Genomic DNA, 15,109 nt, shown 5'->3' on the forward strand with positions numbered 1-15,109 from the left:
TCCACCTGCTGCAGGTTTCTTGTCCTCACGTGCTGACACTAAGAGTTTTTTTCTCTTTGTCACCTTCCCTCTGCATGTATTATTGTAGGGTCTACCTTATAAGAGATGACTGTTGTGATTTGGCTCTGTATAAATAAAATTGAATTGAATCTGGTTTAAACTTAAAAACTCAAATATTCTTCTCCACCACCAGCACCTAACCAAAAATAAGAAATCCTGAAAACTGCAGTGCCTCTGGTGTCCAGCAGAGGCAGCAGTGAGTCATAGACTCCAATGTTAAAATAAACATGCTCACAGCCTGATACACAAACTGGTCTATATAGATACCAAAGCAGCTTCATGTTCAGAAATTGTATTGAACTTGGCATTATTAGGGGTGTGGCCTCTGTGACTGATGTGGATGGTGAAACAGGTGGCTGTAGCTGCTAGCTTCACCTGAACCTCCACCTGAACATTGGAGGTGAGCTGACTGTTGTTGACCCTGATATGTGTGTGTGTTGTGTTTCTCATGAGGAAGCATCAGAACAGTCTGATCCACGAGTACATTTTAATGGGAGCTTCAGTCCTGACACGGGCCAGCAGTTTGGATATACAGATAGAAAAGTCAGAGTACATGAGGATACTAAAGTTTATAAATGTGAATCAGGACCTGCTGCACACTCAGCACACTCTGACTCTGTGACCTAAACAAGCTTTGCAGGTAAAAAGGTTACACAACCTCCTACAGTCCATACTCAGGGCACAGGAGCCCCCCTCTGCAGAGATGCATGGGTTATTTAAACCCTGCCCCAGACTTTCAGGCAGGTGAAACCTTCACAGACGACTCTCCTCCTCAGGCCCCACAGCTTCCTGTCTGTTCTCTGATGATGTCACTTCGGGAGAGTATGAGATGGCGGGAGAGTCTGACATCGAAGGGCTGCAGAGAAAACACAGCATCATCTCAATCATCCTCAAAGGCATCGTAGCCTGCAGGATCGTACCTGACAGCATCACATGGTTTCGTACCTGACTGCGTCCAGCGCAGCGCCACCGCTGCTTTCAATTGTGACTTCGGTAACGGGCAGAATGTAAGCGACATGCGAGGAACCTGCCTCTACTGGCTCCGCCTCTGGCCTGTTTACCTGAGAGGTGGCACTTGCTGTGAAGAAAGGGGGCGGGATTTGTTTTAAACTTCTTTAACTTTCAAAAGTGACCTGTCTGTGTCTGAGGGTGTCTGTATGTGTGTCTGTCTGTGGGTGTGTGTGTGTCTGTATGTGTGTCTGTCTGTGTCTGTGGGTGTCTGTATGTGTGTCTGTCTGTGGGTGTGTGTGTGTCTGTATGTGTGTCTGTCTGTGTCTGTGGGTGTCTGTATGTGTGTCTGTCTGTGGGTGTGTGTGTGTCTGTATGTGTCTGTCTGTGTGTGTATGTGTGTCTGTGTGTGTGTGTGTGTCTGTATGTGTGTCTGTCTGTGGGTGTGTGTGTGTCTGTATGTGTCTGTCTGTGTGTGTCTGTATGTGTCTGTCTGTGCGTGTGTGTGTGTCTGTATGTGTCTGTCTGTGTGTGTCTGTATGTGTCTGTCTGTGCGTGTGTGTGTGTGTGTGTCTGTATGTGTGTCTGTCTGTGGGTGTGTGTGTGTCTGTATGTGTCTGTCTGTGTGTGTCTGTATGTGTCTGTCTGTGCGTGTGTGTGTGTCTGTATGTGTCTGTCTGTGTGTGTCTGTATGTGTCTGTCTGTGCGTGTGTGTGTGTGTGTGTCTGTATGTGTGTCTGTCTGTGCGTGTGTGTCTGTCTGTATGTGTGTCTGTGTGTGTGTGTGTGTGTGTGTGTGTGTGTCTGTCTGTGTGTGTGTGTGTGTATGTGTCTGTGTGTGTGTCTGTATGTGTGTCTGTCTGTGTGTGGGTGTGTGTGTGTGTGTATGTCGGGGCGACCGTGGCTCAGGGGGTTGGGAATTGCATCTGTAACCAGAAGGTCGCCGGTTCGATCCCTGGGCTCTCTGTCCTAGTCGTTGTGTCCTTGGGCAAGACACTTTACCCTACTTGCCTACTGGTGTTGGCCAGAGGGGCCAATGGCGCGATATGGCTGTCAGTCTGCCCCAGGGCAGCTGTGGCTACAAACGGTAGCTTGCTTCCACCAGCGTATGAATGTAAGAGTGAATGAATAGTGGTATTGTAAAGCGCTTTGGGTGCCTTGAAAAGCGCTATATAAATCCAATCCATTATTATTATTATTATTATGTGTGTCTGTCTGTCTGTGGGTGTATGTGTGTCTGTATGTGTGTGTGTGTGTGTCTGTATGTGTGTCTGTCTGTGGGTGTGTGTGTGTCTGTCTGTGTGTGTGTGTGTGTCTGTCTGTGGGTGTGTGTGTGTCTGTATGTGTGTCTGTGTCTGTGTGTATGTGTGTCTGTCTGTGTGTGTGTGTGTGTCTGTATGTGTGATTTTGTTTTTGTATGTGTGTCTGTGTGTGGGTGTGTGTGTCTGTGTCTGTGTGTGTGTGTGTCTGTATGTGTGTCTGTCTATGTGTGTGTGTGTCTGTATGTGTGATTTTGTTTTTGTATGTGTGTCTGTGTGTGTGTGTGTGTGTGTGTGTGTGTCTGTCTGTGTCTGTGTGTGTCTGTATGTGTGTCTGTCTATGTGTGTGTGTGTGTCTGTATGTGTGTGTGTGTGTGTGTGTATGTGTGTGTCTGTATGTGTGATTTTGTTTTTGTATGTGTGTCTGTGTGTGTGTGTGTGTGTGTGTGTGTCTGTGGGTGTGTGTAAATCTGTGTGTCCGTGTGTGTCTGTCGGTGTGTGGGTCTGTGTGTAATTCAGTGTGTGTGTGTCTGTGTATGTATTACTGTGTGTGTGCGTGTGTGTCTCTGTGTGATTTTGTTTTTGTATGTGCGAGTGAGTGTTACCGCGTGTGCTACCGTGTGTGTTACTGTGCGAGAGTGTGTTAGCGTGTGTTACTGTGTTTGTGTCTGTGTTACTGTGTGTGTTACCGTGCGTGTCCTCCTGCTCCTCTGCACCTCTGGATAAACTCTGCTTGTATCGGTGCACAGCTGGATTTCCTCCCTTCAGGAAGTCTTCGGCAATCTGCAGGTAACGCTGACACACAACAACATGATCAGCGTCTCCTGGGTCAGGTGGTGTGTGATGCTTACCTGAGGCAGGTGTTGGTACCTGTTTATAGTCGTCAGTCAGCATGTTGCCCATTGCGATGAGCAGTAAAGAGAATGAAGGTCTGGACTGAGGTTTCTCTTCCCAGCAGCATTTCATCACGTCGTACCTGCAGACCGAAAAGTGCAGAGGGTCATGCTGAGCGTTGTCACAGGAAGCTGATGTGTGCGCCTGCATGCGTTGTGTCATACATGTCCTCAGGAGCGTGGTCGGGTCGACTCATCCTGTATCCTCTCTTCAGAGCAGAGTAGAATTCCTGGGTCATGGGGAGGTCGGGGTACGGGCTGCAGCCTGGGACCAAAACACAGAAACCCTGTGGTGAGGGGGCGGAGACGAGGCTGACAGTAGTGAGCAGACACACCTGTCACAGTCGACCAGAGGGAAGTGTGAGGCTGAAGGAGATCTCACAGCGACGTCTGGACCTTTGTTCTTGTTTTTGATTGAAATGTACAATAAATTCCCTTTTTTCTCTTTGATTAAAGTTAAGTCTGTTCTTCTGGGCTGTGAGGTTGCTGGTAATGGTTTGTTCCAGCTGCTGGATCTGTTTCCTGGTTTTGAACTGGTTTCCAGTTAATGACCAATTTACAACTTCAAATTAAAACTGTGTGTATAACTTTAAAGGGTAAAGGTCAGCAAGAAGAATCAATAAACTTCAACCAGTCCACCCCCTGTTAATGGTAAATGGGTAAATGGCCTGTATTTATATAGCGCTTTTCTAGTCCCTAAGGACCCCAAAGCGCTTTACACAACCAGTCATCCACCCATTCACACACACATTCACACACTGGTGATGGCAGCTACATTGTAGCCACAGCCACCCTGGGGCGCACTGACAGAGGCGAGGCTGCCGGACACTGGTGTGACAGACTGGGTTACCCAGAGAGAATATCTCCCACAGCAGAACTCCATAGGACCAAACATCGCTCTGCGAGCTGTAAATGTTCTGGAAGATGCTCTCTGGAGACATCCACTTCAGCGGCAGGAAGCTCTGAAACACACAGGTGGGTGCACAGGTGAACACCTGACCTGATGATGTCAGGAGCCCTCAGTATAGTTGACTGAACTGGTTAACTAACGTTTCCCCTGGCGATGTAATCCTGGTCCTTCAGCAGGTCTCTGGCCAAACCAAAGTCACAGACCTTCACCAGCTTCCCCTCGCACACTAGAATGTTCCTCGCCGCCAGATCTCTGTGCACACACTGAGGGACACACAACACGAATACAGATAAATAGGTAAACAAGGTAACATGTGAGTACATCAACTGGTCAACAAAACCCTCGTATCTCAGTATCACTTCCTGTTCCTGTTACATCGCACAGTGGTGTCTTGATGCACGCTCATGCTCCAAGTAAGGAAATCCCTAAAGTTGACTGCGTTCATCTGGACATTTTCAGTGGGAGAAATGTTTCATCAGCATCAGGTGACTTATTCAGTCTCAGCTGACTGCAGGTTTCAACCATATAAACAGGACATTTTAACAGTGACTGAAACTTGCACCACTGAAAGAATTGTCAAGGATGTTTGATATAAAGGAAGGTTGGAGATTGGCCTATAATTAGCTAAGACTGCTGGGCCTAGAGATGCTTTTTGAGTAAAGGTTTAACTACAGCCAGCTTGAAGGCCTGTGGTGCATAGCTGATTATTAGAGATAGGTTGATCATATTTAAGACTGAAGCATTAATTAATGGCAGGACTTCTTTGAGCAGACTTGTACAGGCCTCTGGAGTGCAACCAATTTGGTCCAAATGCGACCAAATTTTTCAATGGTGCGACTAAAAAAAAATCCTAGGTTGCACCAGTGCGACCAACTTTTCGAGTAAAAAAATAAAATAAAAAAATTCCCTGCAACACATTATGCCCCTATCATGGTCTAAACCAATCAGAGATAGTCAGGGGCGGGACCTCTCTGAATAGCTTGAATAAAGCGATATCGATTCATTAAATCCTGAATCGACTTTTAAATATTACTGTATTTTGCCAGAATTTCAGGTTAAAGCTCTCAGAACTATTTCAACAACCACCAAACAGCAAATGAGAGCAGGTACACGGATTCTGCACAAAGAAGTAAACACAGAGCAGACCTGACGCATCAGAATCAGCTTTGTCTTTCTCGGCTTTCTCACCCGACGGCCATTGAGTTTACGTGTTTTTGCGCTGATTCTGAGCTGCAGGTTTTGTCTGTCTCCAACCAAAATTCACTGACTAGCAGCAAAAGAAGATCCAAACTATGATTCACATTTGATAAATGTCGTCATTTATTAACTCTTACTTTTGCTGTTTTGCTTCCACCACGATAAAATCACACTTCATGCACAGTTCTCTCTCTCTCTGTGTACTTCAAGAACAGTTTCCCATCTCAAATCTCTGTTTTCTGCATTATTCATTCGCTTATTACCCACCAGTCTACCGTTGCTTACAGCGCTGCCGGCCGCTAAAAACCAGGAAAATCTCCTTCATGTTTTTCTGTGTTTTATTCTCAGTTTCTTTGACACAAAGACATCTGCTGTGATGCTCACACCTCTGATGAAGTCTCACAATTGTCAGTACTGATAAAGGATCAGAATTATAATATTTCTGAATGTCTGAGACAAAATTGAATAGAATCAGGACTTTGTGAATCGGAATCGAATGGATTGTAGAAATCAGTGATGGTACCCAGCCCCAGTGAGCAGCCTTGGCCTGACAGAAGTGGATGTAGCTATGGGTAATGAGAAAAAATGAAAAGAACGATTGATAACTTTTTTGTTAAGTTAAGGCCTGATCCATCTGAAATTCATAGCCAGCTCTGACATTGTCTACAATATCACCAAAGAGAGCCAAAGCACTTTAAGCACAAGCACTTTTTCAGTAACTTATCTTTCTTGTAGAACTGTGCTCCAAATAAAGAACTTTGTATTGACAAGACTGTTAGTTAATTATTTACAAATCAATATTGTCTGTATGGACAGCAATTTCCCCCCCGAAAAAGTGCACATGTAAAACTGCGGTTTTAAGCAATGCAGTTGAACAATTTGGATGCACCTAACTTTTGTGCTGGTGTGCCTAAAAAAAGTTAGGCACACAAGTGCAACCGTGGCAAAAAATTTGTCTAGAGCCCTGCTTGTAGGAATGTGCTAGTCTAATTTGGTTGTATGAGGTCAACATTGACCTTCTGTGTTGTAAGTTATAATGGCTGCACAGCCATTAAGGATCAAATCAGCTTCTAAATAATTTTCTGGTTTTTCTCCCTCTGGATTTTTGCTATTGAAAATAAAAGTTGGACTGACTTGCATTTAATTTGTGTGTAAGCAAAATTTAAAATAGTATGCTACCACAAATTGTTTTTTTTAATTTAGTAGCACTTGAAATGTTTGCCAGTGAGTAAACAATTAGTATTGCATAGTCAAGAACATCAATTCATTCTTAGTACTCTGTACTGTGTAACAAGAGGTGTCCTCCTACCTCTTGTTACCCCCGTTTCTGTTTTCGTACTTTTTATTTTGACTGTTGTGTGCTTTTTATTCTTGTTTTAGCTTTGTGCCTCTCTGAGAATAACACATTAATCACATATGATCGGCTAACTTGGTTAAATTTCCAGCGACCGCTTTTTCATGAGTCGGATCCACATCGGGATTTTGGAGACGCTACACTGCTGTGTACCTGTCTGCCTAAACAATCTGCTTGCCTCCACCCACCCTGTTTAAGAGGTCCATCAGGAAGCGTAGTAAGCATTCATTATAAATAATCTTTTCCTTACTCTACATCTGGATGTGTTGTTCCTGACCGAAACTTGGATTCGCTCCAGTGAGCTCCTTTCCAGATGAACAGAATCAAATTTTTGGAGGCTTCTCCAAACGTCTTCCCCCTGACTGTGTTTTTTTTTCAGATTACCAAGACTCACAGGGAATGGTGGAACCATGGTCTTTAAAAACAAACTTACATTTCGGCGACTGCCTTCTCCCACCTTCTCCCACCTTCTCTAGCTTTGAGGCTCAATTTTTAACCTGGTGTTCAGTCTGCGTCTCTCCGAGTTCTTTAGTTTTCCCCAGTTTAGGTTTGTTTACTCCCAGCTCTGCTCATCCTGTTTTTGTCACCTTATCACCTCTGTAAATAAACTTTCACTCGCACCCTAGCCAGTGCCAGCATTTTGGATCCTTTTCTCAATTCACCACATGACTGCTGCGCAGCCGTGACATGTTTTTTGAAGGCCAAGAAAGATGCCAAGCAGATTTACTTTACCAAGTGGATCATCATGGCCTTGCCATATTGGTCCATTTAATTGACCTTAATTATAATTGTGTATTTATTTTATTAGATTTTCGGTTGTTACAGACGGGACAGACATGACTGGGGGATAGGACAGGGAGAAAGAAAGAAAGAAAAAGATGGAGAGAAAGAAAAATAGAGGGGAGAAGAGATGGTGAGAAAGGGGGGAAAACAAAACACCTGGATCACCTGTATGGAGAAAAAAAACAGAAGAGAAAACAAGCAAGAAAGAGCAACATAATAAATACAACACTATCACAACAAACTAGCTAGCAGTAGATAACAGTAGATACTAAATATTAAATGTTATTGTGCAGCACACAAGATCGACAGTGCACAATGTGCTTTGGGGTAGCAGCCAAAAAAGGTGAAGTTTGTGTCTGTGAACACCCGTGTGTACACCTGTGTGCACACGGGTGTACACCTGTGTGCACACCTGTGTGGATCAGCACGCTTGTATTCAAAAGGTTTCTCCATGTAACGATCTGCTAGGGAGTGTGGGGAGCCATAGCACCGCCCCCCCAGGGCATGAAGCAGGTATGGAGGAGATCCAGGCCCCAGACATCCAGAGGCCCCAGAGTACGAGGACCCAAGGAGGACCACCAAAGGGGCAACTGTGCCACCCTCCTGGGAAGAGCTGAGGAGAGCCCCAAACGAGAGGTCACCAAGCAGCCACAAATAGACACTCTACACACATTCACACTCCCCAAACATATTCTATATCCCAGGTCCAGGTACCCCCGCATCCCAAACCCCAATCTGACGGCCAGCACCTCCTCCCAGCACCCCAGCCCTGACAGTTAACAGAACGGGTGTGGGAGAGGACCCCAAACCGCCCTCCACCCGCTCTTATGTAGTGTTGCTGCGTGCTGTTCTAAAGTGCAATTCAAACACAGGAGGGCATGGTGCTGCTGCCAGAGAGCAGCACGGCTCCTCCCAAAAACCCTCAGTGTCTATATGCATTTAAAATTGAGGGTAGGGCACCAGCACCAAAGATGGGTTTGAATACACAGACCATCCTCTGGAGCCTGTAAAACGTGCCCACCCCCAAGGACCTATATGTATGTGTTATGAGAGTATGAGTAATGTGGATGTCTAGTTTGCAGAATAAAATTGAGGCACAGGTGGCCAGAAGGGGACAGAGGGGGAGTGCCTCCCCTGCACCCTGGTGACACACCTGCACCCCAAGGCCGTGCATGTGTGGGTGAGCGTGGTGGAGCGTGGTGGAGCGGGAAGAGGGAGGCAACTGAGGAGGATGGGGAGGGAAGGCCAGCTCCCCTGCCAGCTCCCCCCACCCCCTTGTTAATTCTCATTTCTTAATCGCTGCATCTTTCCCTAGATTATTATGTATTCTCCCTATCTCTACTCACTAATGATTTTGCTTGTCCTTCATTTTACTGTGTTTTTAATTTTTCATTGCTCAGTATAATGATTTATTGTCTATTGCTTCGTGAAGCACTTTGTGTACCCCTGGTTTTAAATGTGCTATATTAATAAATTTGTATTGTATTGCAGTGTACTTGCAATGAATAAGTTGTCCTAACAGTCATCTTAAGTAAGCTTCACTTAGTTTTTTTGATGCAGAGTTTGCATAATTTTGTTAAATTCTGGGAACTAATGAGGTTGTACAGTGTGTAAGGCAGAGTATACTAATGTAACCCAGTGAGTTTACACGACTCAGTAATGCACTACAACATGTTATTGTTAATTGGGATTTATCATTACTCTGTTAATCACTGAGTTGATCAAAAATAAATCAATAATAAAAGATAAATACTATAAATATAAGAATAAAACTAGAGCTGGGCGATAGAACGATAACGATATGTATCGCGATATAACTTTTACTCGTTAGAGAAATTAAACTATCGCGATAGACCTCGCCGCTTTTGTCCTCTTAAAAAAAAAGAAAAAAGGTCAGCCAATCCAAATTAAGTAGCGCAGAGCCGAACCAATCACAGCCGCAGCGTCACGTGACTTGTTACGTACAGCACAAGTGCCAAGCCGCACATGTGTATTTGTTTGGGAAGCAGCCAGCCACCGTACCGCCCGGGTAATGGAGGAAATGAGTGCACCGACTAGAAAAATCAACCGAGCGTGACCGAAGGTTACCGAAGAGAAAACAGATGATGGTTCCAATGCCGGAGAGATTGTCGAACGGAAGAGCCACAGAAGTTCCGTAGTGTGAAGGTATTTCGGCTATTTCAAGTTTGACAAAAAACAGAGTAGCGTGCACTGTAAATTGTGCCGAAAGCAAGTCTGGAAATACAATAAACTGGTGCATGCGTCACACTGTGCGCCACGTTATTGTTTCGGTGAAATGAACTTCTACAATACTGTTACTGTTAATTCTACTCTCTGCAGTGTTTAAATGCTTACATATACACACAGTTACTGTCCGTCCACACATACGACTCGGTTCTGCTTCTGTGCCCCAGCTTTGTTTACTTTTTCCCACCGAGGCTTCTAGACTTCTGATTGGCCAACATTTCTGCACGGTTAGGAATCTAGCGCCACCTGCTGCTTTGGCATGTTCATAGCAGCGTTTTTCTTCATTTCTGCCTTTATGTGTGGACGGGATTATTTTTTAAAACGGAAACGGAAAGTCTCCGTTTTCAAAAATACCCGTGTACGTGTGGACACGTCTCTGACTGGAAGCGCTAATTCGTCATTCGGCTTTTGTCAGACTAAAGTAACTGTTAAAACTGTTTGAAAAGCTCAGCTATACAACAAGGAGAGATTGAGAATTTCCTTTTAGTTCTCAGTTTATTTGATATTGACAAAAGTTAGTCAGTTTTGTCTGTTCTTCTGTAAAACAAACTAAGATTTATTTTTAGAATTAATATTTTGTTTCTAAGTGGAATTGACAATTTAGTCTGTTTCGTTTGTTCTATTTTGAAACTTAAACGCTTTAGCGGCTGCCTTTTGTGTAGTTTGCAATATTTGCCTTTATTTATCTGAAAAAGTCTCATGTTCCCTAAGTACATCTACCCTGTTGAACTTCATCCATCCATTCGCGTCCACTTAATGGATGAACTTATTATGGGAAATAAATATTTAAATAAAAACAAGCTGCTGATTATTTCACATTTTACTTGTGAGCAACGGCACATTTAAATCTTACAAATATAGTTATTTGGCTTATATCGTGATAGATATCGTTATCGCCTGAAATGAAAAAAACATATCGTGATATGAAAAAATCTTATATCGCCCAGCTCTAAATAAAACCCAAAGAGTATATTTAACACCCCTACTGGTTAGGAAGGAACAAGCCCCGCCTTCCCCTGCTCTGTACCGTCACATGCTCAGACACAGAGAGAGACGGAGGAGCACGAGACCATCGCTGGTTTTCACCGCCAAGCTTTTCGCTGGAAAATAACTATTAACTTGATAAATTGAGCAAATATCCATACCGGAGATCTGCATGGACCTTGGAGAAACGGACCTGATTTATTGTGAACATTTTGGACCTTGAAACCATCGCGGTGAGTTAGAAGCTGTTAAGCTAACCTTGAAGCTAAAAAGCTAACAAGAAGTTAACAGGGAATATAATGGCCCAATTTCAATGTTGTAGATCTGCGCGGGAGCGGATGAAGTGGACAAGATCCTCTCTGAGAGTTGAACAAGATCCTCTCTGAGAGTTGAACAAGATCCTCTCTGAGAGTTGAACATTAGAAGTGTGCTGGTGAGTTAAACTGGGACTGGGCGAATCAGGCTAATTGAAAAGCTAACTAGCCTAATGCTCATAGCTGCAGCTGTAGCTGACCACGTTTTCACTGTGGGAGAACACACAGGGTTTCTCACGGAGTTCAGCCATTTTGAGCACTCAGCTTGTGTGCTGATGATGTTCTAGTATTACTTGTTGAATATTAAATGCACTAAAATTAGATGATGGAATAAGTTAATGTTGATCTTAACTTATCAACATCTACTTTATTTTGTTACATTTGATGCTCGAGCGGCACTGGATAGATGTCCATGTGTATTCTTACTGTGCTGATAGGTTACCACATACTGTAAAACTACAGCCTGTGAGTTTTTGTATATTCTTTTGGTAATTCTATTTTGTACATTGAGTGTAAATAATATATTGCTTCATTGCTATGCAGTGTAAAGCAATGCTCCTGTAATTCAGTTAAAGGGCAATGCTGTAAAAAAAAATAAAAAAAAAATCTACCATAGTTTATGGTTTATTTCTGATCTCTGATAGAAATGTGCACATTGATGATAGAATAAGCTGATTGTGATTTAAAGATTGCATTCATGATTAAGATGCACTGTATATACTATAGTTAGAAATTAGAATTAATGTTTTGTGCTTGTTTTGTTATAGCACTTGCATTATTTACACATATGGCCATGTATATCATTAGAGTGTGAACTGAATTAGTAATAGTCCTGTTTTTTACAGGCTAGGTTTTTTTTTTTGGGATCGTGAGACCTGGATCTCTTCCTGACGAGGAAGATGGCGAGCCTTTCCCTTTGAACTGAACCACAGCCATTCCGAGTTGGCCCAGAAGGGCAGGTTGCTCTTCTCTCATGAACAATTGCAACAGTGCGGTAGGATGAAATCGCACCAATCACAAACTTTTGACCTGTTGGGTTTGACTTGACTGAACACTGACTATTAAGCCGGCAAGACTGACATATCTGTGCTCAGATAGGATTCTGATTGTTATTATTATTGCTGTCACTGTATTATATTTTATGTTTTCATTCCTGTTCATGAAATGCTGTTAAATTGTTGCTAAATAGTTTAATACAATTCATAGCAACTTTACCTGTGGCTCCAGTCATTCTTCTCCACGCAACTCACTTTATCCCCCCTACGAATCTAGCTATTGGAGCATTCTCTCCATCTTACTTTAATTTCCCCTACCCTATCCTGTACTTGGCTACACTAACAAAGACTCGGAAGAGAGAGACTTAATGTTTAATAATAAAAATAATAATAACCATGAAGATGATAATAATAATAATATAATAAATTTCCCTGTTTTACTCTTTTGTGCTGTTGTGCGTACTATATATATATTTTGTGTTTAAATTGCTGGTTTTTAGTTTGTTTTTTGTCTGTTTGGGAGCTGACACAGTCTCTGTGGAGATGGGGTTTTGGGGGGTAACAGGAGGAGAGAAGCTGCAGAGAGGCGTGTAAGACTGCAACTCTGCTTTCTGGTCTCAACTCTGGATAGTCATATTTTGGGAGGTTGGATGCCATCTCTCCTAACAAGACCAGGTTTCCTACAGAAAGTTTCCCAATTATCTATGAAGCCCATATCGTTTTTTGGACACCACTCAGACAGCCAACAATTTAAGTGAACATCTGGCTAAACATGGCACTCCTGCAGAGGTGGATAGTAACGAGTTTGATTTACTCTTTTACATTTACTTGAGTACGTTTTTGAAAAAAAGAAGTACTCCTAGCAGTACCTTTATTGCACCATACTTTTTACTCATACTGGAGTACATTTGTGAAGAAGGAACTACTGTTATTCTTCTATATTTGGCAATATTTGACTCATTACTTAAAAAAAATGGTAATTAATTTCAAACATTAGATAATACTAGAAATAACAGATTGTGCCACCAGTGGAGTTTCCTGTACCTCTTTCACCAATCAGATGTAGGCATGCAGTCACATGACCAGTTATTCACTATGGCGGGCAGAGTGGCCCAAGAAAGAAGAAACACATAATAACATGGGAGAGGCAACCATCTCCGCTAGAATTGAAGAGGATGAACACCCTTGGCCTCAAATACAAAGAATGTTTCGCTTACAAGAACAGCTTTATAATGCGGTGACTTCAGTGTGAGCCACAACAAACCAACATTTCAGCATGAAAAAACTCAACTTGTCTAACTGTGTCCAGGTAAGTTTACTCTAAATTTCTTTTTAGCTGTGGCTAGGTGGTAGGGCTGGGCGATATATCAAGTTTTTTAAAAAATATCGATATATTTTCATACGAGATATAAGATGTGATAATATCGTTTATATCGATATAGTCTATGTTACGTTATAATTATACTTGTGGAGCCGCAGGTTTGCCTCTCTTTCATCCACTTTTGTCTCTCCTTCACTGAACACAACTCCCCCTCCCCCATAGTTTCACCTGCAGGCAATGACAAGATGAAAGCGGAAAATCTCCGTTAGCAAGTTACCGCGGATCGCCGGACGGTGTCAACGTGTTAGCGAGCTAACCTCGCTAACGACATGCAGCCCGGAGGAGCTGCACGGCCTAAAATCCTTTCATTTTCTCAAAACTCGACAGTGCGCCCTATGTATGAATTCTGGTTGTGCTCACTGACCGCGAACCGATTTTATGTGGTACACAGCGCTCAGCAATCTGTCAAAAAATGTTTTAATATGACTTTGCTAAGCTACGGAGCTGCACCGCTTGATGGATTGTCGGAGAATTACGGCTACCGGGGAGGAGCCTCGCGGAGTGATACTACTGTGCTTCAACGTAATATTACCGTACTGTGTGTGTATAAGGACCACAAATGGCACCTGTTCAGAGACGTGGTGCAGCTGTGAAATCTGTCTCTTTGTTATTATGCTCAGCGTCTATTAGTTTACATTTTGACTGCACAATTGTGAGCTTTTTGTTATGCACAAAAACAACATTGTTTTATTTTATTTATGGACCATGATTATTTAATAAATGCTGATAATTTATTTTTGAGTAATTTCTTCATGTACATCTACGCTGTATGTAAATAAAAGTGCCCGTGTGACATCTGGGACACAGTGTGACTAAGAACTCTCTTTTTGTTCTTAACTTATGGCTTTAAAAAAAAAATATCGAGATATATATCTTATGTCGCCATCCAGCTAAAAAATATCGAGATATGAATTTTGGGTCATATCGCCCAGCCCTACTAGGTGGACTTCAGTCTAATGTTGTGTCAACAACTTTTTGATATGTCTGTAGTCCAACACACATGAATTAAATGGCTGAATTGCCACCTCAGCATGCAGTCAAGTACTCGCTAATGACCTAATAATTTTATTCTGGTGTGTTGCAGTGAGGGCATGTTTAATAGTTTTAGGATACTGGACCTCCTTTGCCTTGTTCACTTCTTCCCTGTGGAGAGGTCCGTCACATGACTGCCGGGATATGGAGGCGGTTTCCTCCTTCCTTCCTGAGTTTGACCAAACTAGAATCACATCATATTTTCGGCGCCACGTTGTGGTGAGATAAGTTTGAGATAACCTATCACCCACAAACTGTGTGAGCTATAAGCTAACAGCTAGCCTGGTTAATGAAGTTAGAGTTCCACGCAAATGTAAACACAGCTTGTCTCTACTGCTTTAACTGTTAAAGTGTGTGAATGTGTGTGTGAATGGGTGAATGACTGAATGTAGTGTAAAGTGCTTTGGGGTCCTTAGGGACTAAGTAAAGCACTATACAAATACAGGCCATTTACCATTTAAATCAGAAGGCAATGCTGCGGTTGACAGGGTTTATTATGTGAAACAGCAGCTTTAGTTTAAACAGCCTGTGTTAGGAGGCTAGCTTCATCCGTCTCCCTTCCCTTTGGTTGGAAGGGACGGGGTTTCATCTTTTTGCATCCAGTCACGGCTTTCATCACCGTCTTTCTCGTCTTTCCCTGGAGTAACAGCCAAAACGTGCAAGGAGGATCTATTAGCTAGCACTGCTTAGCCTTGCATACGTTCCTATTTTAAACTTAATCTGGAATTCATTGCAAACTGTTTGTGCGGGATA

General features: G+C 42.9%; 1 protein-coding gene and 1 long non-coding RNA gene across 3 annotated transcripts in view; one reads left to right on the forward strand and one right to left on the reverse strand.

Annotated features, from left to right (window-relative positions):
• Positions 1–538: 538 nt before the first annotated feature.
• LOC146661423 (platelet-derived growth factor receptor beta-like) overlaps positions 539–15,109 on the reverse strand; it is a 47,456-nt gene continuing 32,885 nt past the window's right edge. For both annotated transcript variants that reach the window (XM_085421470.1, XM_085421471.1), the window contains 7 exons: positions 4,210–4,332; positions 4,010–4,121; positions 3,325–3,424; positions 3,137–3,242; positions 2,956–3,061; positions 1,006–1,138; positions 539–916 (listed from right to left, as the gene is read on the reverse strand). In XM_085421470.1, the coding sequence (XP_085277596.1) occupies positions 814–916; positions 1,006–1,138; positions 2,956–3,061; positions 3,137–3,242; positions 3,325–3,424; positions 4,010–4,121; positions 4,210–4,332 (783 nt within the window). In that variant the 3' untranslated portion in view covers positions 539–813. The remainder of the gene's footprint in view (positions 917–1,005; positions 1,139–2,955; positions 3,062–3,136; positions 3,243–3,324; positions 3,425–4,009; positions 4,122–4,209; positions 4,333–15,109) is intronic.
• Positions 10,361–13,527, forward strand: LOC146661424 (uncharacterized). The gene is made up of 3 exons (XR_014913611.1): positions 10,361–10,867; positions 10,957–11,067; positions 11,794–13,527. It is a non-coding gene; the product is annotated as an uncharacterized LOC146661424 (long non-coding RNA).

Source organism: Rhamphochromis longiceps, linkage group LG10 (assembly GCF_057381845.1).
Source record: "Rhamphochromis longiceps isolate RC_006_pf linkage group LG10, R_longiceps_female_GT1.1, whole genome shotgun sequence".
Classification (NCBI taxonomy): Eukaryota; Metazoa; Chordata; class Actinopteri; order Cichliformes; family Cichlidae; genus Rhamphochromis; species Rhamphochromis longiceps.